General features: G+C 42.4%; 1 protein-coding gene across 2 annotated transcripts in view; it reads left to right on the top strand.

The window, feature by feature from the left end:
• Positions 1 to 22,998, top strand: part of DCLK1 (doublecortin like kinase 1) — a 533,653-nt gene that overhangs the window by 455,234 nt on the left and 55,421 nt on the right. For both annotated transcript variants that reach the window (XM_033950508.1, XM_033950509.1), the window contains exon 16: positions 7,653 to 7,766. In XM_033950508.1, coding sequence (XP_033806399.1) covers positions 7,653 to 7,766 — 114 coding nt within the window. The remainder of the gene's footprint in view (positions 1 to 7,652; positions 7,767 to 22,998) is intronic.

The raw sequence follows: 22,998 nt of genomic DNA, 5'->3' as shown, positions 1-22,998 counted from the left end.
GTAGGTTTGTTTGGCATAATCTTCCTTTACAGAACCCATGTTGACTTGTTCTCATCAGGTTGTGTTTTTCTATGTGCTCATTAATACTGTCCTTGATCAAGGATTTGGCCATCTTCCCAGGAACTGAGGTTAAGCTCACAGGTCTGTAGTTCCCCGAGTCGCCTCTCGATCCTTTTTTGAAGATTGGTGTAACATTCACTATCCTTCAATCCTCCGGGATTACCCCTGTTTTCAAGGTTAGGTTGCAAATCCACTGCAGTAACTCCGCTGTTTCATCTCTGAGCTCTTTCAGTACTCTCAGGTGGATTCTGTCAGGGCCCGGAGCTTTGTCAGCCTTTAATCTATCTATCTGTTTGAGTACTTCTTTGAGGCTTACCTCCATGCAGGATAATTTTCCCCCTTGATCCCCCTTGAAGATTTTTTCCAGTTCCAGCACGTTGGATGTGTCCTCTTTTGTGAAGACTGATGAGAAGAACGCGTTTAGTCTGTTTGCCACCTCCTCTTCCTCCTTCACCACTCCCTTCCTGTCTCCCTCATCCAGAGGTCCCACCTCTTCCCTTGCCGGCTATTTTCCTTTCACATAACGGAAGAATGATTTAAAATTCCATGCCTCCCTGGCAAATCTCTCTTCATACTCTTTTTTTGCTTTTCTGACCATGCGGTGACATTCTTTTTGATGCTTCCTGTGCTCTTTCCAATTTTCCTCGGTTTTATCCTTTTTCCACTTCCGGAATGATTTTTTCTTGTCTTCTATCACATTCTTAACTTCATTGGTTATCCATGCCGGATCTTTTGCCTGATTCTTTTTTGACCCTTGCACTTGTTCTCCAGGCAGCTCCCGGACAACACCAGCACAGGAATTCAAGAAGGCCAAAGGCAGTCCAATATACCAATGTCTCAAAGCGGAAGAAGTAAATGCTAAACACCCCTCCACCACTGGCACAATATCTCTTCCTCATCTCTTGACCCAGTATATCTCAACTCCCGTCTTACCTTCCAACTTTTCCCTAAGGTCACCAATAGTGACAACGAGCCACACAGTCTACCTGCATTTGGCACCAGAGTCATTTTCTTGACTGCCTCCTCTGTCAGAAACAGGAAGTTGCATCAGAGGTGGTGGTGGTTGTGATGGTGGTGGAGTTAGAGGCAACAGAGGGAATGACTGTGAGGCCAAATGCAGGTAAATTATGTAGCTTTTTGCTGCTGTTGGTGACCTTTGCGAGGACAGGAATGAGAATGGGGATAAGATGCCACAGTATGGCCTGGAAAGAGATACCAGACCAGGGGAAAGGAAGAGAAAGTATGACTGGAGTCCTGCATCCTTGAATGCATGTGAAGAGGGGTACTCAGCTTATGAGGGAAGCCGAATGCATGCGGATTGGTGTCTCTGCTCTTTATCAATCTAGTTTCCCTCATTCCTTTCCAAATAAAGTGTAGAGTAACCCTTTTTTTATTTGACAGAAGGTACGGATAGCGGAAGGCATGACATGATATTTAAGAATAGAGAATGAGGAAACCCTGTGCTTATAATACTTTTATCCTTTCCAACCTAATAGAAGGTCAGAAATACATATATAAAGGATAAATAATGTATGTCTAGGTGGAAGCGACCATAAGCTTTTGACACACAAGATCAAACTAAAGCTTCACAAGAAGATCATCATTAGAGACCTCCCAAAATATGGTATTGAAAATATTCCATCAGACTATTGGATAAAACTAGACAACATATTTGCCTGTCTTGATACAAGAGACAGAGAACCTAAAGAGTTATGGAATGACATCAAAACCAGAAGAGAAAGAAAGCCAAGAAATTGCCTTGGATCTCTGAAGAAACCAGCAAAGTAGCAAAACAAAGAAATGAGCAAAAATTTTCAGTGATGGAGAAAAAGTATCACAAATGAACTGAGTGTTTCAACATTAAGTTCGTCAAGACAAAGAACTATATCTAAAGGATATTTGCCAGAAAATTGAATCAGAACATGTAAATAGAAAAACCAAAATAGCGTATTGGGATGTTAAGAGATTGGAGCAGAAATTCCAGCCTCAAATGGGATGTTTAAAGATGCCAATGGAACGATGTTGAATGAAAAAAGAAAACTGCTCAGGAGATTATTAAATTTCAATATTGAATTCCCAAAGTGAATATGAATAAATCCTATTGGAATTCAAAATATAATGATATACTGATAAAAACAAGAACCAAAAATGTGTTGTGGCAATGTAAGTACAAAAATACTGAACCCAGTCCTTGGGACTCATTTAGCCAATAAGGTTTTTGGAATACCCACATTAAATATGCATAAGATGGATTTGTGTCCAATGATGGTAGTGCATTCATGTTTCTCTTGAATTTGGTTTCCCCACTGGTTAAAGGATGTAAATTTAAAAAACATCATCAACATCTCTTCTCTTACCAGGCCGCGTTATGGGGTAAAGATCTGAAAGAATTGCTCATGCTTGCGAATACATATGGGGAATTTAGGATAAACCTAAAAATATATTTGTTCCTAAAGTACTTAGGCAACTACACTGAACAATCTTTCCCCACAATAACTGACAGCTAAATCTCAACTCCACTAGCACTACTCAATCTGTAACTTTTTAATTATTGTAAACCGCATAGAACTTCATGGTACTGCGGTATATAAACTATTTTTGTTATTCTTATTATTAATTGTGGATATCCTGAAGACCTGACTGGCTGGGTGTATATGAAGAACTGGGTTGTGAACCCCTGTCATAGACAAATTTGTGTGGGAGAATCTTATGGCAAGCGCCTACTTTCCCTTGTACTGACAGAGATAGCTGGTTTTAAGAAAGGTTTGGACAAGTTCCTGGAGGAAAAGTCCATAGTCTGTTATTGAGAAAGACATGGGGGAAGCCACTGCTTGCCCTGGATCGATAGCATGGAATATTGCTACTCCTTGGGTTTTGGCCAGGTACTAGTAACCTGGATTGGCCACCGTGAGAACGGGCTACTGGGCTTGATGGACCATTGGTCTGACCCAGTAAGGCTATTCTTATGTTCTTAAGAATAGCAGCAGTCTTTACCTGATTGGAAGAACCGGACTACAGGCATTTTGCTGGGTAGAAGCCTTCTGCTCGATGTCAGAAGTGGAAGGACCTGGTTACATCTAAAAGAGCTGTCCTACTGTGGAAGCCCTAGGAATAGCAGCAGTCTTTGATTGATTGGAAGAACTGGGCTACAGGCACTTTGCTGGGCAGACGTTTTCTGCTTATCATCAACAGTGGAAGAACTTGGTTACATTCGAAAGAGCTGCCCTATCGCAGCCGTAAGCAGGTAGCCAAGGGCATGTGCCTGAAGGGGCATGACTAAAGGGGCAGGTCACATCCCTTTGGAACCCCTTTGAAGCAAGTAAGGAGTGGGATACTTTTGTATGACTCTTATTATAGGGAAACAGAAAGGCGGAGCAGGATGGGACTAATTATATGACTGTTACTTGGGTCTTGTCATCATCAAGGGAAGTCCTTCAGTCTTGCCAGGTGAAGGATCCATCCCCACCCAGCTTCCTGCAGTGCATGAAAAGATGTTGTCTTCAGATTCTGAAGGTAACATTGCCTATGGTGCAATATCCTCTGTGAACTCTTTTCTGAATTTCCTTTTAAATTTCAGTCAAGCTTTATTATCAGTACCTTCCCCAGTTAAATTTTCTCTGAAGAAATAAGTCTAATAATTCTGATCTTGCTATCACAGCTTCCTTTTCTTCTAAAGGAGCCTTTTTAAATGATGTATGTTTGGCAATACATGGAATGGAGAAGATGTACAAGATAATCTAGTCCAACTTTCAAAATTCTTACATGGATCTTCTTTAAAACTTCCAGAGCATGAAAAATGAATTCCTTCTATTGAGCAATCCATGAATAAAATTGATCCTCAGGTGGCTATCATTCACTCAGCTGTGACATCTTCAACAAAGGATAACTTGTTATGCATGGAAGTTCTAGAAAATTCATCTAAAGTTTGTAGTTTAAGATTGTAAAATTTTCCAATTGCACATTTCCTTTCTCCCCTTGAATTATATAGGAAGTATTTGAAAGAAATATTGCAGTTTTTTCAAGTGGAGTCTGTAGGAGTGACTAATGCTTATCACCTATTTTTTGGCATAGGGACTTTAAAGAAAAAGAAGCTATGGATATAATAAACTCTCTAGACAATTTAGATCTCAGGATTTGATTCTTAAGAGGACTATGTTATTGGTAGTTCTCCAATCTGAAGAACAGAAGTTGGTTATTTTGAAAGCTTATTTTTCTAAAAAGCTTATTTGTCTGTAAACGATTTTGATCATCCCAGATGTCGCCAAATCAACCCAGCTAAGAAGAAAAGACTTCCTACAGCTAAAGTCCAGGGTTTTGACTGTGGGGACTACTTTTTTCCTTAAGTTTTTCTGCAAATGTTTGGTACACTATAGGAATAATGAATGTTCTGCTCATTTAGAGACATTTCTATTAGGTAAAAATACCTATTTAGAAAAAAAAAAAAAGTGCAATTTCTGCCCTTTTTTAGTTTGTCAGTCTGGGATAGTAAATTAGGACTCTAATTGAGATGAGACTGAAGGCCTGATTCTATAAATGGTTCCTAACTGCACCTAATTTGTGGGTGCCAGTAGGCATGGTTATCAATCAACCTCTAGGCGCCATTTATAGCATCACACCTCACAGTGCCTAGGTGTTGCTAGGCTCCTAGAGGAAGGCGCCGGAATTTTAGGCCAGATTTTACCGGCACTTAACTCTGATGCCTAAAGCCCTGAGCATGCCTATTTTTCAGGTAGGCATTGTTAAGCGTTGTAGGGTGCCTCAACTTACGCAGTGCTTGGTGCTACACTGATATCCGTGTAAAACTCTTAATCGATTAACTTTTTTAAAATTAGACTTCAATGGTGTGGTCAATTCCCATGCCAATTAACTCAAAACAATTTAGGTTGCTTATGGATTTCAGTTAAGTACCGCTAGGTATCCCTGACTAGGATGCATAGCTGCGCCTAATCTCAGTGCCATTTATAGCATCAGGCCCTGTACACTCAGTACTTCTGTTTTTCTTAAAAGATTTGTTCTATTTATTTCTTGTCTGTTATACGTATCCTCATGATGTGGACTTGCTTCAGCTAATACTTTATATGGAATTTTTCTGCACTTCTTGTATTACAAATTCAATATAATTAAGTTTAAAATATTTTAAAAAATTCACAGGGAACAACTTAGAGCTCCTAATTTGAAAGAAAGATTAGGATGTAGCCTGAAATTTCCATCTGTACTGATTTCTTATCAAAAAAGAGCTACTGTTGGCCCGGGTTCATAGACAACCCCGCCAAAGACAAAGGCGCGCGCCGACAACTGAGCGCAAGATGGAGGCGCGCGCCAAAGAAAATTACAGTTTTTAGGGGCTCCAACGGGGGTTTTTGTTGGGGAGCCCCCCCAGTTTACTTAATAGAGATCGCGCCGGCGTTGGGGGGGGGTTTGGGGGGTTGTAACCCTCCACATTTTACTGTAAACTTAACTTTTTCTCTTAAAACAGGGAAAAAGTGAAGTTTTCAGTAAAATGTGGGGGGTTACAACCCCCCAAACCCCCCACAACGCCCCCACAACGCGGCGCAATCTCTATTAAGTAAAGTGGGGGGGTTCCCCCCACACACCCCTGTCGGAGCTGTAAAAACAGTAATTTTCTGCAGCGCGCACCTCCGCGCTGTGCTCAATTGTCTGCGCGCGCCTTTGTCCCGGCGCGCTTTTGACCTGACATCGTTGACCCGTCGCAAATATAATTTCTGAGACAATAAGATTTTAGTGGATGAAGGAAATGGACTTCCTCTTTGCTGTGGCTCAGTGGCGTACCTAGCACCCGGGGCCCATCATATTTTCATCTAAAAGAAAAACATGATTTTTAGTTACAATCCACACATTGCACAAGAGTGTACCTAGGAAAAGGCAACGTCTTACATAACTGCAGTGAGCAGTAGAACATCAATACACCCATTGTAAAACTAAACAAGCCAGGCTAGTACAGACTGATCCTGCACAGTCAATGCTAACAGAGAACCATGTCTTTCGTACACACAGAACACAGAGTATATTCTTAATTAGAGACCAAATGCGGGTCCAATAGGCCCCTCCATGAGCGTGCCTTTCCTTTTGCTGCCCAGAGAATAATTATTCCCTGGCTTTGACTTTGACTGAGGAGCTTCTATGGCAAGTCTATAGCCTCCAGTCCAAGGATTATGAATTTAATCCCCAGTGAGTCAGACACCAGGCAAACAAAAACAATTGCTCTTTCACTGGTCCCATACACTATAATTATGCTCAGAACAAAAGGATTTTTGCTTCATTCAGGGACCCTTGCCCATTTGATTTATTTAAAGGCATTCAAACTGAAAATTCCCTCATTCCACATGATTTACCATTGACAACAAAAGTACATCCATTCTCATATGAACATAAAAAAGTATAGTTTATGGCACTGATTCTCAAACCTGGTCCTGAAGGCACCCCAGCCAGTCAGATTTACAGGATATCCACAATGAATATTCATAAGAGAGATTTGCAGGCAGTAGAGGCAGTTTGAGAATCACTGGTTTATGGTTTCCTGAACTTGATAAACTGTCTTTCCTCATTCACACAGCCAGTGGTGTAGCAAGGTTGAGAGGCACCACTCCCTGCCCTCTTCTTTCCCCCCTCCCCCCACATCCACATGCTCCTTCCCTCCCCTTCCTGCCGCAGATACACCACTTCCCTTCCCCCGTACCTCTGTAATGTTCCTGGCATGAGCAGCAACCCCCAAGCTCCTGTCGCGCCAGCATCAGCTCTTCCTCTGACATCACTTCCTAGGTAGAGGTCCAGGAAGTGATGTCAGAGGAAGAGCTGACACTGGCATGACAACAGGTTGGGGGTTGCTGTTCCCGCCAGGAATGTTACAGAGGTAAGGGGAAAGGGAAGCAGCACGTATGCTCAACAGTGGGGGTGGGGTGGGGAAGGAGGGGGCAAAGAGAAGGATGGGTGCCTGCTTCCTCACCAAGATGGCACCTGGGGGACCCCCCTCCTTCCTACTCCCCCCCCCACCCCGTACTATGCCACAGCACACAGCAAAACAGTTCACAAAACAAAGAAATCATAGGGAAAGAAATGCCATCATTTCCCCCTTGTCTTTCTCAATAACAGACTATGGACTTTTCCTCCAGGAACTTGTCCAAACCTTTCTTAAAACCAGCTATGCTATCCGTTCTTACCACAACATTAGACAGAGATCTCATGCCCTGAAAAGTTGCTAACCAACAACTATGAATATTAGATGACAATTTTCAGCACAAATTAAGCTTATCAATCAATTAAGTTGGGTGCCTACATTGGCTAGGTGTGCCGAAGTAGGCACTTAACTTTAGGCAAACTATATAGAATTTATGTGAAACCCCAATACTGTTTGATGAATTCAACCCTTGGTATCCAAATGATAAAACCTGGACTGGTGAACCCAGGGTTTCTCTAGATTCACCCAGTCAAAGTATGTGTAAAACTAGCCCATTTGCCTCATCCCCACCTGAGAAATGATTTGCATTCCACAAGGGAACGATTATCTTATAACTGTGTTATATAGTTAGGCTTTCTGGCTAATTCTTTCCCATTTTTATTTTTTTTTTTGGTAGGATGATGGCCTCCCAGAGAATGAACATCAGCTCTCAGTAGCTGGGAAGATAAAGAAGCACTTCAACACTGGCCCTAAGGTTAACAGTACTGCAGCTGGAGTTTCTGTCATAGCAGTAAGCATCTTCACTTTATGTCTTTACATGGTGGAAAAACTCTGTTAATCTGTATAGTGGGCTATACCTATATAGAATAAGTAGCATTCTTTCTAATGGCAGCTGGCAGACCACAATATTAGTGGTGTAACATAATGGAATTGCCCCTCCCCCTTTAGGTATATACACACATGTACAGGGCAGGATTAATTCGTGGAGGGCCCCTAGGCACAACAAGTACACTGGGCCCCCTGCCCCATCCCACCCCACCATGCGCCCAGGCAGAAACAAGAAGCTGCGTCAGAGGGAAGCTTTGGGCAAGCAGCACCGCTTGCACAATTACAGTTCCCGTTGCCTTTCTTACCCGCATTGCTTGCTTGTCTTACTTTCCGTCGATGGGGTGGGGCCCACGTTGCCGATCGATGCTGGAGGGGCCCATCACCGTTTGGAAAAAACAATGTTGATGCCTTCCTTCATCGGCCCCCCCTGACCATTTCGGGTCACACCACATCCCTCTTTTTTATTCTCTTCAGTTGCCCTTTACCCTGTATACTCCACTCCTCTCCAATTTTTCACCTCCTTTCTTTTTTTTGTTACAGAGGTCCTGCAGTAATAGCACTTAGCTAATCCTACCTCATTCTCTCAGTGACATTAGAGATTTCACCCCCTTTCCTCTGTTCTGGATCTCAGGCCCAAAGAAACAGCATAGATTCTGCTCCTCCTCGCAAAGAAAAGTCTGGCAGCTTTATTCCTGCCCAAAGTTAAGCATGCGAGTGCAGACTTTAGTTAGTATTATGTAACGGTAGTTCCACGTGGAACTGCTATTATAGAATTTGTGCTTAGAGCCTGGTAACTCTGTGCCGATCTTTAGGCAGGATTTACTGAATCTACCCCAAAGCAACTAAGCTTGCCACAGCTGAGACTCTGCTTACAGTAAACATTGACCAATCAACTTCCTTGCTTGATGGAACCCTTGTCTTATTAGCTATACACAGTGCTAAGGTTGCTATTGGACAAAGACCTTCTGTCCTTCCCTCCTCCCTAGCAGCTGTATGCAGAGTGGCTCAAGGAACATGCACTAGGATTGCTGCCTTAGTGAGACAGAGAGACCCTGGGTAGCTGTGGAAAGGGCCAGCCTTTAGCATAATAATACTGTCTGTATCTTAACACTAGCTGCCATTAAGTTGTTGTTTTTTTAATTGTTCTGGAATGCAATTCACTGCAAAATAATAATAATAAAAAGATTACACATGCTCGTCCCAGACAATTGTAACAAGGTGTCCTCAAGGACATCTGCATATGGTGTTTGCTACGTGTAATCTCTCCAAGCCCATTCAAAGTCTGTAAATGGACTGATATGGAGACTGGGTGTGTGTGAAATATTGCATAGGAGGTAAGTCATTGACATTGTAGTATTGGATGCATACAGGACTGCAACAAAAGGCACTGTATCAGAAAACCACTTAGAGGTATCAAAATATTTTCAAGCTTTACACATAAAAAGAACATAATAGGCCCAGTTTCTAAAGGGAAAAACTTTATCATGTTTTCTCCTGGAATGTATGACCACCAGAGAACATTTAACCATCCAATCAAAAGTGAGCAGACAATAAGGCCTTGTCTCTATTGCCAAGAGTAAAAGGGTGCTTGGTGAGAGGGGGACGCTCCTATCTTCACCCTAGGCCTTCACTTCTCTCACTTGGTGATGGAAGGGGATATTACTGGAAGGATTGTGCCAAGGGTCTGGTGGGAATTGGCTCATAATTAGTTTTTGAATGTAGCTGGGTGGCTGTTGGTGTTTTGTTGGTTGTATTAAGGTGTTATTCATACAGGGAGAGAAAGGGCCAGTGTTAGACATGCTGGGGCCCAGAAATTAAGATACCCCTCATTCTATTCCTTCCTGCCCCCTCCATACCCACCAAATACCCTTCCATCCAATAGCTCTCCTTTTTTCCTCCTTCCCTCCCTCCCCATCACCCCCGGGTCTACCAAATGCCATCTCCTTTCAGCATCCCTCCTTTTTAAAAATCAGCTGCTCCAAGGGACCCCTGTGGGTCAGGATGTCTTTCCCTACTTCCCACCCAGTTCCAAAACCCTCCTCACCTGTAAAAATGCAAGGAGATTGCTGGCATGGCAGCCTTTGCAGCCATTGCAGCCTTTGCAGTGCTGTTCCTCTGTTGCAGTCCACCCAGGTGGAAACAGGAAGTTGCAACAAAGGGGAATGGACTGCGGTAAAGGAACAGAGCCAAAGAGATTGTGGGTAGCGCTAGAGAATCGCTGTTGTGCCCGCAAACTCCTTGAATTTTTACAGGTGAGGGATGCTTCAGAATCAGATAGGGAGAAGGGAGGAACATCCTGGCCCATGGGGATCCCCTGGAGCCTTGGGGCCTAGTGTTTAACCCCCTCCCCCTTAACACTGGCCCTGGTGAGAGGGAAGGCTGAGGGAATGGTTGGTCTCTCTTTGCAGCTAAAGCCTAGAAGAGTGGGTTTCTTTTGCTAATATTTTTAACAAGAAAATCAGGAGTGAAGGTAGGAAGGGATTGTTGTTGATTTTGCCTTGTGTGCCCTATCTGGGGCTGCTTAACTTCAGTAGGATTATGCATAATCATTGTCAGATGAGAAGGGTGTAAGAGAGGCAACAAGAGGGTCTGACACCACTAATGTGCTTTTCTGAGGATTGGTGGGTTGACCAGAATGGAGGTGGGCAGGTTATATTAATACGCTAAAGCATGCTAGCTTGTACAGCAGAAATAAATGTGCTTGTTGGAAGTTTTGCAGGAGGTGATTTGTAGTAAACTTTGTCCTGCCATAGTAAGAAAACCCGGACCCTGGTCTGGGTGTCCGAACAGACTTTCCAATACCCGGTAGTTTGTCTGGGTTTTGGAAAGCCCCGACATCCCGGCCGCATCTGGAGGGCCTCTGCGTATGCGTGGGCCTGGGGACAGAACAGGGCGGGACTGAGTTGCAGAACAGGGTGGAACCATGTGTCTGGGTTTCACCATGGAAAAATCTGGTAAACCTAAGCCATAGGAGCAGCAGGTTTCAGCTAGTTATTTTTTGAGGGGTGGAAAGGAGGGGTATTCGGGGCACATTTCAACATCCTTGTGTCTACAAACAATTTGCATTTTTTTTTAAGGTAGGATGATATGGGATCTTGATCTACTTGCCATCATTCAGTTGGGGGAGGGTCATGTAGTCTATATTCTACTGACTCAGGTTGTTACTGGGGCTTTACCTCCCCCCCCCCCCCCACCATACACACACACACACTCCCGCCACAAGCACATACTTTGTAAACTACTAAAGCAGTGGCCTCAAGTGAAGCATTCCCTGATGCATATGTTTCTGAGCATAGTGACTGATCCAAGGTCATCAAAGAGCCACAGTGGGTTTTGAACCCAGGTCCTCCAGTTTGTCCTACATGAGACTAGCTGTCCTGTGTGGTGAAAGGTGTTTTGTAAACAGAGATCTGACTCTGCAGCTAGAGTCTAGCAGGGTGGGTTTGTTTAACTAATTAATCACAGAACATGCATTAATATACAAAGCCATTTTCATGAGTAAAGCAGAATAACTGGGCTTTTATAAAACAGCTCACTTTATATGCATTTAGCTTGTATTTGTGTGACTATACTAACTGTTTGAGGAGGTCTTTTGAGGGTGAGCTTGAAACGGGGGTTGCTCTAACAAACATAGTTTTGAAAATTCAGAAGTATGTATTGTATATTTTTTTTTTACTGTGAGCATTTTTTTTATTTTTTTGTTTGAATGAAGCTCACATGTTTCAACTAGTAGTTCAAGATGAGGTACGTTCATGCACATCAGATGTGAATATACACAAAGTAACAGATATAAATATGTGTGCAGGATTTTTCTTGGATTATTTTCAAAGTAGAAGTACATGCAAACTTGTATTTTGAAAATTCAGACGAGTCCGGCTAGTGAAAAGGATGCAGATGCTTTTCACTAATGTAGACAGTTAAAAGAAATAAATAAATAACCTCCCCTTGAATGCTCTGCATAGCTCCTGACGCTCATAGTAACCTCTGAGTGTCAGGAGCAGCGCAGAGCATTCACTGTGCCAGCCTGCGCTAAAAAAAACGCTATCGTGGTTTTGTAAAAGGGGGAGTAAATTACCTCCAGTAAGTGTCAGTGCCCTAGTTTTGTATTTTTTTTTTTTTAAACTTTTAATTAAAAATACTTGTGTCACTGACCTTTTTTTTCTTCGGCAATAATTTAGCTATCACAGTTCCTATTGGACCTCTCCTGATATATAATAAGTTTTATACACATTAAATATTGTTGGCATTTATCAACACATTACTTCTATGCGATTCATTGATACTTCTGAACATCCCAATCTGCCTACATTTGCATGGGGAACTCCCCCAGGGACACTGAGGTGTAACAGGTGATATATCCTCCTAGACTTTTGAGGTGGTAAAAGTTACAATGTGGTAACATATACTATCTAAGAAACTTCCTAGGTGTACCCTCTGTATTTCTGTGTAGTAGTAAGATTAACCTCTGATGTTACAGTAGAATCCCTAAATGACTGTAATATCAATATATATATATATTTTTTTGTAAACCTCCTGATATTCCATGGCTACAGAATTCCCTTTTTAATAAAGGAGATATAGCAGTCCCATTATGTTTGATTACAGAAAAATCCAAAAGTTTGCGGAGATTTTGCACCCCTGTAAATCACGGTGTCAGGTCAAAAGCGCGCCGGGACAAAGGTGCACGCAGACAATTGAGCGCAGCGTGGAGGCGCGCGCCGCAAAAAATTACTCTTTTTAGGGCTCCGACGGGGTGGCGTGGGGGGGAACCCCCCACTTTACTTAATAGAGATCGTGCCGCGTTGTGGGGGTGTTTTGGGGGGTTGTAATCCCCCACATTTTACTGAAAACTTCACTTTTTCCTTGTTTTTAGGGAAAAAGTTAAGTTTACAGTAAAATGTGGACAGTTACAACCCCCCAAAGTTTCAAGTTTCAAGTTTATTAGGATTTTATATACCGCCTATCAAGGTTATCTAAGCGGTTTTAACAATCAGGTACTCAAGGATTTTCCCTCTCTGTCCCGGTGGGCTCACAATCTATCTAATGTACCTGGGGCTATGGAGGATTAAGTGGCTTGCCCAGGGTCACAAGGAGCAGCGCGGGGTTTGAACCCACAACCCCAGGGTGCGGAGGCTGTAGATCCAACCCCTGTGCCACAAACCCCTCATAACGCCGGCGCGATCTCTATTAAGTAAACTGGGGGGGCTCCCCAACAAAACCCCCCTTCGGAGCCCCTAAAAACTAATTTTCTTTGGCGCTCGCCTCCGTCTTGCGCACAGTTGTCGGCGCGCGCCTTTGTCTTTCGCGGGGTTGTCTATGAACCTTAAATCATTCTTATGCCAGTGTCTCAGCAACTTCTCTCCGTGTCCATAAATTGCATAGGCACATACACATGTCATTCATTTTTTTTTTTTTTTTCAATGCTTGATATTGGCTTTCCAGTGCAGGATAAAACACAGCATTCAGGTTCATAGCTGCAGAGTGGCACATGGATGTGAGCTTTTGATGCAGCAAAAGTGTACAGTCTCAAGATCCGCCAAATTTGTAGGTTTTTAACATTTCATGTTGTGCTTTAAAGAACAGTCTCTACAACATAAAATTGCCTGGAAACTATCCTCCATGCTTTTCTTAGATTCTCAGCTTTCTGTATCATCTGCTCATGCATAGTGTTAATTCACACATGGTTTACCCCCCTCCTTTACAAAGGTGCACTAAGCTTTTTAGCACATGCTAAACACGTGCTAAACGCTAACGCGTGCAAGTTATCCTATGGATGCGTTAGCGGCTAGTGCACACTAAATCCACACTAAAACGCTTAGCGCACCTTTGTAAAAGAAGGCCTTTATGGTCTCCAGTAACCCCGTTATAGTTATTGCACAGACGAAGATATCACATACCATGTGTACCCACTGCTCATACCAAAAAAAGAGGTGCATTGTGAATGACCAAACCCATTTCTATTGGATTGCCAGCACGCTTGCCCATGAGCGATACTGTTCAGCTTCTTAGTTACTTAATTGTGAGAAATGGTACATTCTTCCTGTCTTCTCAGTTCTTTTTCTTTTTGACTCTTTCTGAAGTGCTCTATAAAATGACTGCACAAAATAGTTTTTTTTTGTGAAAAGTGCATGCAGTTTACCACCGCATTTGAATGTCGTAGCAGATGAAGTGAAGAGTGTCTCGCTTGAGTCTCACTACTGGGGCAGCTCAGCTAAGATTTTCTGAGGTCCATAAAGTTTGATTTTGCAAGTCAGTGCTGCTCTGAAGGCTCGAAATTTTGCATTTATAGCACAGAATTTCTTGGCAACTCTAAAACTCATAAGAAACAAAGCAAGGCAAAAAGTCCAATAAAGAACTACAAAACAGTGACTGGTAGCACAATTATAGGACCCGACACTGCCATGCTTTGGCAGAAGGCTGCCTGCATTGGGGGTCATACAATCAAACTAAAAAAAACCCACACCGATTAAAACCAAAGAGTACAGCACTGTAAAACAAATGAATACATAGAAAATCTAATTCAAATAGATAATCAATACATAAAAATAAAAATCCTAATGCAAGTAATGAAACAAAAAAGGTTGCTAGCAAATTCTATCATATGTTCTGTCAGCAATATATAAGGGTTCATACAATAAATCATTCCTGGTACAAAAGCTATGTAATAAACTGTTTTTTGTTCTTTAATGGACTTTTTGCCTTGCTTTGTTGCTTATCATGTTGTTTTTTTATCCTTCTTCATATTATACTCAATTCAACCTAATCAGTTAACATAGCATAGCAAGATAGTAAATTAAGTTTAAGTTTATTAGGATTTTATATACCGCCTATCAAAGTTTTCTAAGCGGTTTTACAATCAGGTACTCAAGCATTTTCCCTATCTGTCCTGGTGGGCTCACAATCTATCTAACGTACCTGGGGCTATGGAGGATTAAGTGACTTGCCCAAGGTCACAAGGAGCAGCGCGGGGTTTGAACCCATAACCCCAGGGTGCTGAGGCTGTAGATCCAACCACTGCGCCACACACTCCTCTAAATGATGGCAGATAAAGACCTGAACAGTCCATCCAGTCTGTCCATTATATATATATCCATTAAAAATTAATGATTAAATTAACTTGTCTTTTCTTTAATATTTCTGGAAATAGACTGTAAAGTCCACCTGGCATAGTCCTAGGTTCGAAATGCTGAAGTTGCCGTCCAAACTCTCTCTAGCCCAGGGGTGTCAAAGCCCCTCCTCGAGGGCCGCAATCCAGTCAGGTTTTCAGGATTTCCCCAATGAATATGCATGAGATCTATTTGCATGCACTGCTTTCATTGTATGCTAATAGATCTCATGCATATTCATTGGGGAAATCCTGAAAACCTGACTGGATTGCAGCCCTCGAGGAGGGACTTTGACATCCCTGCCCCTAGCCTATCCGACCATCCTGTTTACAGGATATCTACCATAAGTCTGGCCAGTAACATCTTCATGTTCTAAATTAGTGGAGTTCCCATTGATGCTCTCCCGAGCCAATTCTGTTTCTAATGAGGTTAATCCATTCCTTTTACATAGAAACAGAGAGACATGATGGCAGATAGAGGCCAAATGGCCCATCTAGTCTGCCCATCCGCAGTAACCATTATCTGTTCCTCTCTCTAAGAGATTCCACATGCCTATCCCAGGCTTTCTTGAATTCAGACACAGTTTCCGTCTCTACCATCTCTTCTGGGAGCCTGTTCCACGCATCTACCACCCTTTCTGTAAAAAAGTATTTCCTTAGAGTATTCCTGAGCCTATCACCTCTTAACTTCATCCTATGCCCTCTCATTCCAGAGCTTCCATTCAAATGAGACTCAAGTCATGCGCATTTACATCGCGTAGGTATTTAAATGTCTCTATCATATCTCCCCTCTCCTGCTGTTAGAATGTTGCAAAGACCACTTCTGTAATGGTCAGATCAACTGCAAATGATTGATTTTTCCACAAGAACAGAGGAGGAAATTATCAAGCTTATTCATTAAACTTTACCGGAAGAGAATATAATTAAATGTGTGATAAACATTGCTTGCATGTCAGGGCATCCAATAAATAAAATAAATCGTTAAATTCAAAATTAAATACATAAATGTCCAAAATCTTACTACACTGGCAAAGCTCCCTGACTAATACGTACTTGAATAATTCTCCACTATTTTAACAGCTCCAGCATGTATAGCCACACTCCAATAGAAAGTTACAGATATATAGGAAAAAACCATAAACTAGCTATTTGCATAACACTTTCCTTTTAACACAGTCAGTTTTAACATTGACTGGTGACATACAGGTACATGGATCCTCTCAAAGCAGAGTTCGATGCAATCACCAAAGAACAGCAAATTCCAAAACCTAGGTTGGATCCCTTTGCGTAGGGCATATAAGTAGTAAAAAGGATGTCTAGATCCATACATTTTTTTTAAAAAACCTTCATGGGGTTGATATTTAGACTGTAGGAGTTAGCCAGGCTGATTCCTGTGGTAAGCGCTGAGCCCCGGATATTCAGTACCAAGTCGTTTCCAGGGACCATCATTGAATATTCAACTTATTTTTGACCACTATAAAAACTTAGCCAGCTAAGTTGATAGTGGCCAAAGATAGACTAGTTATTTAAGCAGCCTGATTTGACCTCTAAACATAGCCAGTAAGCATTTTAAAATTCATGGAAAGATGGTTAAATTGGGTAACATAGCTGGCGCTAATATTCAGCAGTTCTTCCTTAGATGGCATCTCTATAATATACTGTATATATTTGCACAGAGAAGTATCTCAAGATGACCAACCAACAATAATAGAATTTTCTTAAGATACTCATCGGAATATCCTCCAAACTCAGAGATCTCTTATGCCATCTTTAATTTCAAACACTCAGTTCTTCCTTAGATGGTATCTCTATAATATATATATTTGCACAGAGAAGTATCTCAAGATGACCAACCAATAATAACCATAATAACACTGAATATTAGCACTTAGCCAACTTAGCACTATTTAACCAGCCAGAAGCCATTCCTGTCTTGTTCAATAGTGCAGAATTTCAGGCGGCTAGTATTTTATAAAAGGCTCACAAAGAAGCCCTTTTACTTAGTGCCATTTATAGAATATGGGCCTAAGTGCATTCATGCTAATTGCACTAGTGAAATTTTTAGTGCAATAATGCTCAATGCAATAATGCAATAATTTCAATGCAATAATGCAGGACACGGACACACTTCCAACAATTACTGCACAGCCTTTGCACTTAGCATGTTTTAACTTATGCTGATAAGGTGCACTAAGTTCAAAAACAAAGCATGTTGGCAAAAGAACCACCCCCCCTTCATAAATGTGTGATCTTTTATAAAATATGTTTAGTGCTACAAAAAAAAGAAAAAAAAATAGTTGGTTGTAAACACATCAGAAGAGTTTTTACAAAGGAAAACGTTTGAACAAACAAAAAGGCTGCACTTTTTGAGTAATAGATTTAGTGAAACTGCAAGTCCAAGGGAAACAAGGAGTTAAGCTCTGAAACTCAAACTTTTAGTATTTTGAGACAGTTTCAAATTCCTGAGAGGTAAACAGCAAGGCCTCGATGCTCTAAAGTCCACGTTAAAATCCTGTGGGCCGAGAATATTTTTGATATAAAAAAGGCGAGGGATGCTTTAAAGCAGGGTGTCCAATCTGCGGCCCTGTGAAGTATTTTGAGCGGCCTCGGTCGAGGGCGATGCAGTGTTTATCTCTGCTGCCCCGGGGTGTTTACCATCTTGCCGGCTCCCTCTTCTGTCTTGCTGCAGCGTTTGCGCGTTTATGCGGCCCCAAGAAACATTTTTTTCGGACACCCCTGCTTTAAAGAGTTCCCATTCAAATGAGGTTTGCGGAAATCACTGCAGATCAGCTGTAGGAGAACGCGACTGACACAAGCGCAGAACAGTGCACGGAAAGAGGCATAATTGCGCGCATGTGCCAGGAAAAGCTACGCCACAGGCACGTATGAGCGTCAATCATAGGCGTGCCTTATTGAAGTGCATCATTGGCGGGTGTCATAAGTGCACGTCAAGGGGGCAGAGAACTACCAGGAAACCATGCAAACGTGAAAACGCAAGATATACAAGACGTATATATGCTTTATTTCTACACAGCTTCTGCAGGACATACCCTATGTTTCCCCCTTAATTTTTAATCAACTTCCATTCTCATGGAATTGGCAGCCCACCTTTTAATGAATACACATGAAATGCACCTTTGGCACGCGTGCCTCAGACACACTTTTAACAAACATGTATATGCATGATACCCCCCAAGTATGATCCTTTCTACTGGAATGATTAATATGTATCCATATTTATTTTTGAACTTCCACCTCATGCAATCGGCAGCCCCAAACCACACGCTTTACACAAACGCACATGAGATGCTCCTTGAACACACGAGCCGGAGACGCACTTTTAGCACCACTGGCACCTCCTGATCTTCCGTTAAATTTGGAGCATTAAATTTGGTGCTTCATTTTGTGTATCATCAGGCAATGTCTGGACATCATTCAGAGTGCTCATTTTAATACTGATAGGCTAATTGTAATATATTATCTGAGGCTGTTACAAAGCACGGAAAAGACCTTGATTAGCCATTTTGGGGCATCAGTAACTGAAATACTCCAGTGCTAAACCAGTTAGATCTGGTGTAGCGTCGATCGTTAAAAGCAAAATAAGTGTAGAGCATTGGGGCCTAAAATCCCCCCCCACACACACACACACAAAATACCCCTCAAAACCCCAGGCCCAACAAGTAGTTAACTAAGGGTTAAGTATTAAGAAAGCAGATGTAAATGCCAATGTAGGAATTTTCTGTGGCATATCAGTAAGTGCATTTTAGTTAGAAAACACAGTATACTTATAAACTTTGAAGGATCCATACAAAACATGCCAAGAACCATGCCTTTCTTTCTCTGTGCTGCTTCTTCCACATATAAGTAACACCTCTTTTAAAATTGCTGTGGAACTAGAAAAGGTTCAAAGAGCGACCAAGATGATAAAGGGGATGGAACTCCTTCCGTTTGAGGTTAGGGCTCTTCAGCTTGGAAAAGAGACGGCTGAGGGGAGATAAGATTGAAGTCTACAAAATCCTAAGTGGAAAACGGGTACAAGTGAATCGATTTTTTTTACTCCATGAAAAATGACAAAGACTAGGGGACACTCGATGAAGTTACAGGGAAATACTTTTAAAGCCGATAGGAGGAAATATATTCTCACTCTTCAGAGAATAGTTGAGTTCTGGAATGCATTTCTAGAGAATGTGGTAAGAGCGGTTAACGAAGCTGCTTTAAAAAAATAGTTTGGACAAGTGTCTAGAGGAAAAGTCCACAGGCTGTTATTGTGACAGTCATGGGGGAAACCACTGCTTGCCCTGGATTGGTAGCATGGAATGTTGCTACTATTTGGGTTTTTGCCAGGTACTTCTGACCTGGATTGGCCACCGTGAAGACAGAATACTGAGCTAGATGGATCATTAGTCTGACCCAGTAAATGACACATAATCCTTCTAAAATCACCTATATGAAGCAGAAAGAAAAATACTCTGGGCCCAGCACAGGTTGTAATCAAGTGATTGAACTGAAAATCACCTACCAACTCTCAAAATACCAGCAACCAATAAACATTATAATATACAATTAAAATTAAAATATATTCCATACCCCTTAAAAAAAATCATGCCATCTCGGCAATGTCTTGTAGTATCCCCAGCCACCACATTCACTACTCCGGTTTTCCCAGAACCTCAAAAGCCTATAATGGGTCACACTTTAAGGAATATTTTATTTTCCTTCTGATTCATAGTTAATTGTCTTTGTGACTAATTCCTAAAGGCAGACTGTTGCAAAGCACAGAAGCAGCCATTGAAAATGCCCTAGCCCTATACCACACCTGCTGCACTAACAGCGATGAGGGAACTTTTAACAAAGCCCCTGATTTGATCTAATCACCCTGCCTGGCACATTCCATTTGATCATATACATCAACTAAGCTGGACCATAACATCTTAAGAGCGTAAAGGTCATGGTAAAGAGCTTAAAATTTCCCCCGCTATGACAGACAGCCAGAGCAAATGGTGACAAAAGGGGCAGGGCACATTTCAATCCATACTAATGAGTTCATTTAGTCTATTGTGACCATGGAACTGAATGAAGGCAACTTTTAATGTTTTAAAGGAAGAAAATTGAATAGCTAAGATAATGCATATACTGATTACAAACTGGAGAAATATGTGTGTCATGGTTAACTAGTAAACATGACACGTTTCATGGCAAAAGTTGATCCTGGTGTAAATTGCTAGCTGTTTGCTTAAAGTATTTTTCATGCTTCTTGAAGACGTTAGATATGTATTTATACTATATGAGAGCAATAGTCAAAAGACATGGTTTGACCTGCAGAAATTAGTTGTTTGATTATTGCCAACTCGCAACATGGGTATATCAACAACAGATGTACGTTTACCCTTGTGACTTTTAAGGTGTTCTCACGGGTAGAGTTAGACTGCAGAGGCTACGATATAGGTACAGTTTTAGATTCTCCAAACACTGATGCTGCTTTTATAAAGGATTTCTCATGAATAATTGACCTTTTATAAAATTGCCCTATGTGTTTTGCATGGTGATAAGAACATGAGTAATTTTACATCCTCCACATATAAGTAGCGTGTTATTAAATTACTAGTCTTTAAGCCCGTTACATTAACGGGTGCTAGAATAGATGTGTCTGTCTGTCTTTCTTTCTGTCTCTCTCTCTCCTTGGCCGCTCTCTGTCTGTCTTTCTGTCTCTCTCTCTCTCTCCTTGGCCGCTGTCTGTGTGTCTTTCTGTCTCTCTCTCATTGGCCGCTGTCTGTCTGTCTTTCTGTCTGTCTCTCTCTCTCTCTCTCATTGGCCGCTGTCTGTCTGTCTTTCTGTCTCTCTCTCTCTCTCTCTCTCCTTGGCCACTGTCTGTCTGTCTTTCTGTCTGTTTCTCTCTCTCTCTCTCGTTGGTCGCTGTCTGTCTGTCTTTCTGTCTCTCTCTGTCTCCTTGGCCACTGTCTGTGTGTCCGTCTGTCTTTCTGTCTCTTTCTCTCCTTGGCCACTGTCTGTGTGTCTTTCTGTCTTTGTGTCTCTTTCTCTCTCTCTTGGCTGCTGTCTGTCTGTCTTTCTCTCCCCTTGGCTGCTGTTTGTGTGTTTTTCTGTCTTTTTCATTCTTTCTCTCTCGCTCTTTCCTTGGCCGCTGTCTGTGTGTCTTTCTGTCTCTTTCTCTCTCTTCTTGGCCGCTGTCTGTGTCTGTTTTTCTGTCTCTTTCCCTCCCTCCCCATGCGGCAGCACCACCAGCCTCCAGCGTAAATAAACAAATGCTCATCCTCGACCCACCCAACGAACAAATTCAGAGGTAAGGGGTGTTGGTTCACCCCCGGGCGGGCAGAGAGCGCGGCTCCTGCGAGCTACAACGGGAGGGGAGAGTGGAGGCAGAGGAGAAGGCCGTGCGACCAGGGAGCGGCAGTGATTGTGGCCTTTCCTCCCCTAGCTCTGTAGCTTGGTCGCCACCATCTCCTTCTCTCCCCGATGTCAGCCCCGAACGTGAGCCCGCGCCACACGCGCACACACTGCATCCTTTAACATTCTGCCGGCCATGGAGCTACAGACGTACGGAGCCACGAAAATTGAAGTGCGCATGCGCGCTAAGGGAATTATTATAGCAGATTCTCTGTGTGTGTTGATACTTTTGAGGTAAAAACTAACCTGTGAGCTATGCATGACTGTGGAAATTTGATTATCTACTTCTCATGGGCCTTGGTCCCCTCCAAAATTGCAGCACCCTTGTATGGCTGGCAGAGATGCCCGAGCCCTGCCAGCCAAAGAGATCCTCTATCCACCCACCCCCCAACCCAGTGCTGCCTCAAGAGTGTGGAAGTCTGCGATGTGCTTTCTAGCTGGTGATGCCGGCACTTCTCATTCACGATCAGTTCGCCAGCAAAGATAAGATTTTTAATAGCTGAGAGAGGACATGTATGGGCCCCCCCAAAATGCGCTGAATATTGGGTTCATGCATTTTACTATAGACACACAAATGGGTACAGTGATACAAATTTTGGAGTATGCAAACATTTATGGTGACAATATTCGAAGCAAGTCATGTATGGGTCAGCAGGCAGCAAGGGGTAATTATATAAATGGGAGCCAACATTTAAATGCCGATTAGATGCCAAAATAATTAGAATAAAGGCATATATAAAGAACACATATAAAAAACCCACCCAATTCGGCACTTAGACGACCTAAAAGGTGGTTCAAATGCCGAGAATCAAACCGACTTTCTGGATATATTGCGGGACTTTTTATGCCTCTGAATGCCGCTGTGCGCCCAGAGCTGAAAGGGACATATCTGGAGGAGTGATTAGGGCGGAATGGGGGCCAACCTAGACTTAGTGTCCTGCAGGGATAATGAAATGTTTTACTAGACATCCTGGACGAAACTTAAACGTTGTGAGTTAGACAATGTAAAACCAGGTATAATTGCCAAAAATGTATCCAAAGTGACCAGATAACCACTGGAGAGACAAAGTAAAGACCCAAACACACTCCCCCAGTGTTCACTGACCCTCTTCACACCCCCACAAAGATCAGAATAAAAAAGTCCATACCTGTCTCCAGAACATCAGCACCTGGTATAGGAAAGCCTAGTAGAGCTGCACACAAGTATTTTAAATAGCCTGGGGGGTGGGCTAGTGAATCATAGAGAGGAGGTCCCAGGCCCATAAGCCACTCTAACCACTACATTTATGGTGGAACATGTGCATCCAAACCCTACTCTACTGCCATATAGGTACCTCCTGCAGCCGTTAGGGCTATTGGGGTTCTAGAGATGGATATAGTAGATTGTGGTGGTGTTTTTTTTTTTTTTGGGGGGGGGCTCACCATAACTATAAGGGAGTTCTGGTGAGATTTTTAACTGGCACCTTTTTTTGTGAAGTTCACAGCAGTGCTGTGTAAGGTGCCCCACTGCTCTGTTGCCATGTCTGGGTGGCCAGTCCACTACAAGGTTGGCCCCTCCCACGTCCAAATGGTCTTCTACTGGTTCTTTGGGACTTAGACAAAATTTTGGTCAAAAATGTGGTATAAAATAGATCTCCTGGTGGTCTGGACGACCAGATAGATTTTTGGGAAAAAATAAATTCTAGAT

This window comes from Geotrypetes seraphini, chromosome 6, assembly GCF_902459505.1.
Source record: "Geotrypetes seraphini chromosome 6, aGeoSer1.1, whole genome shotgun sequence".
Taxonomy (NCBI): Eukaryota; Metazoa; Chordata; class Amphibia; order Gymnophiona; family Dermophiidae; genus Geotrypetes; species Geotrypetes seraphini.
Note: the sequence above shows the minus strand (reverse complement) of the source record. Positions and strands in the feature narration are given on the sequence as shown.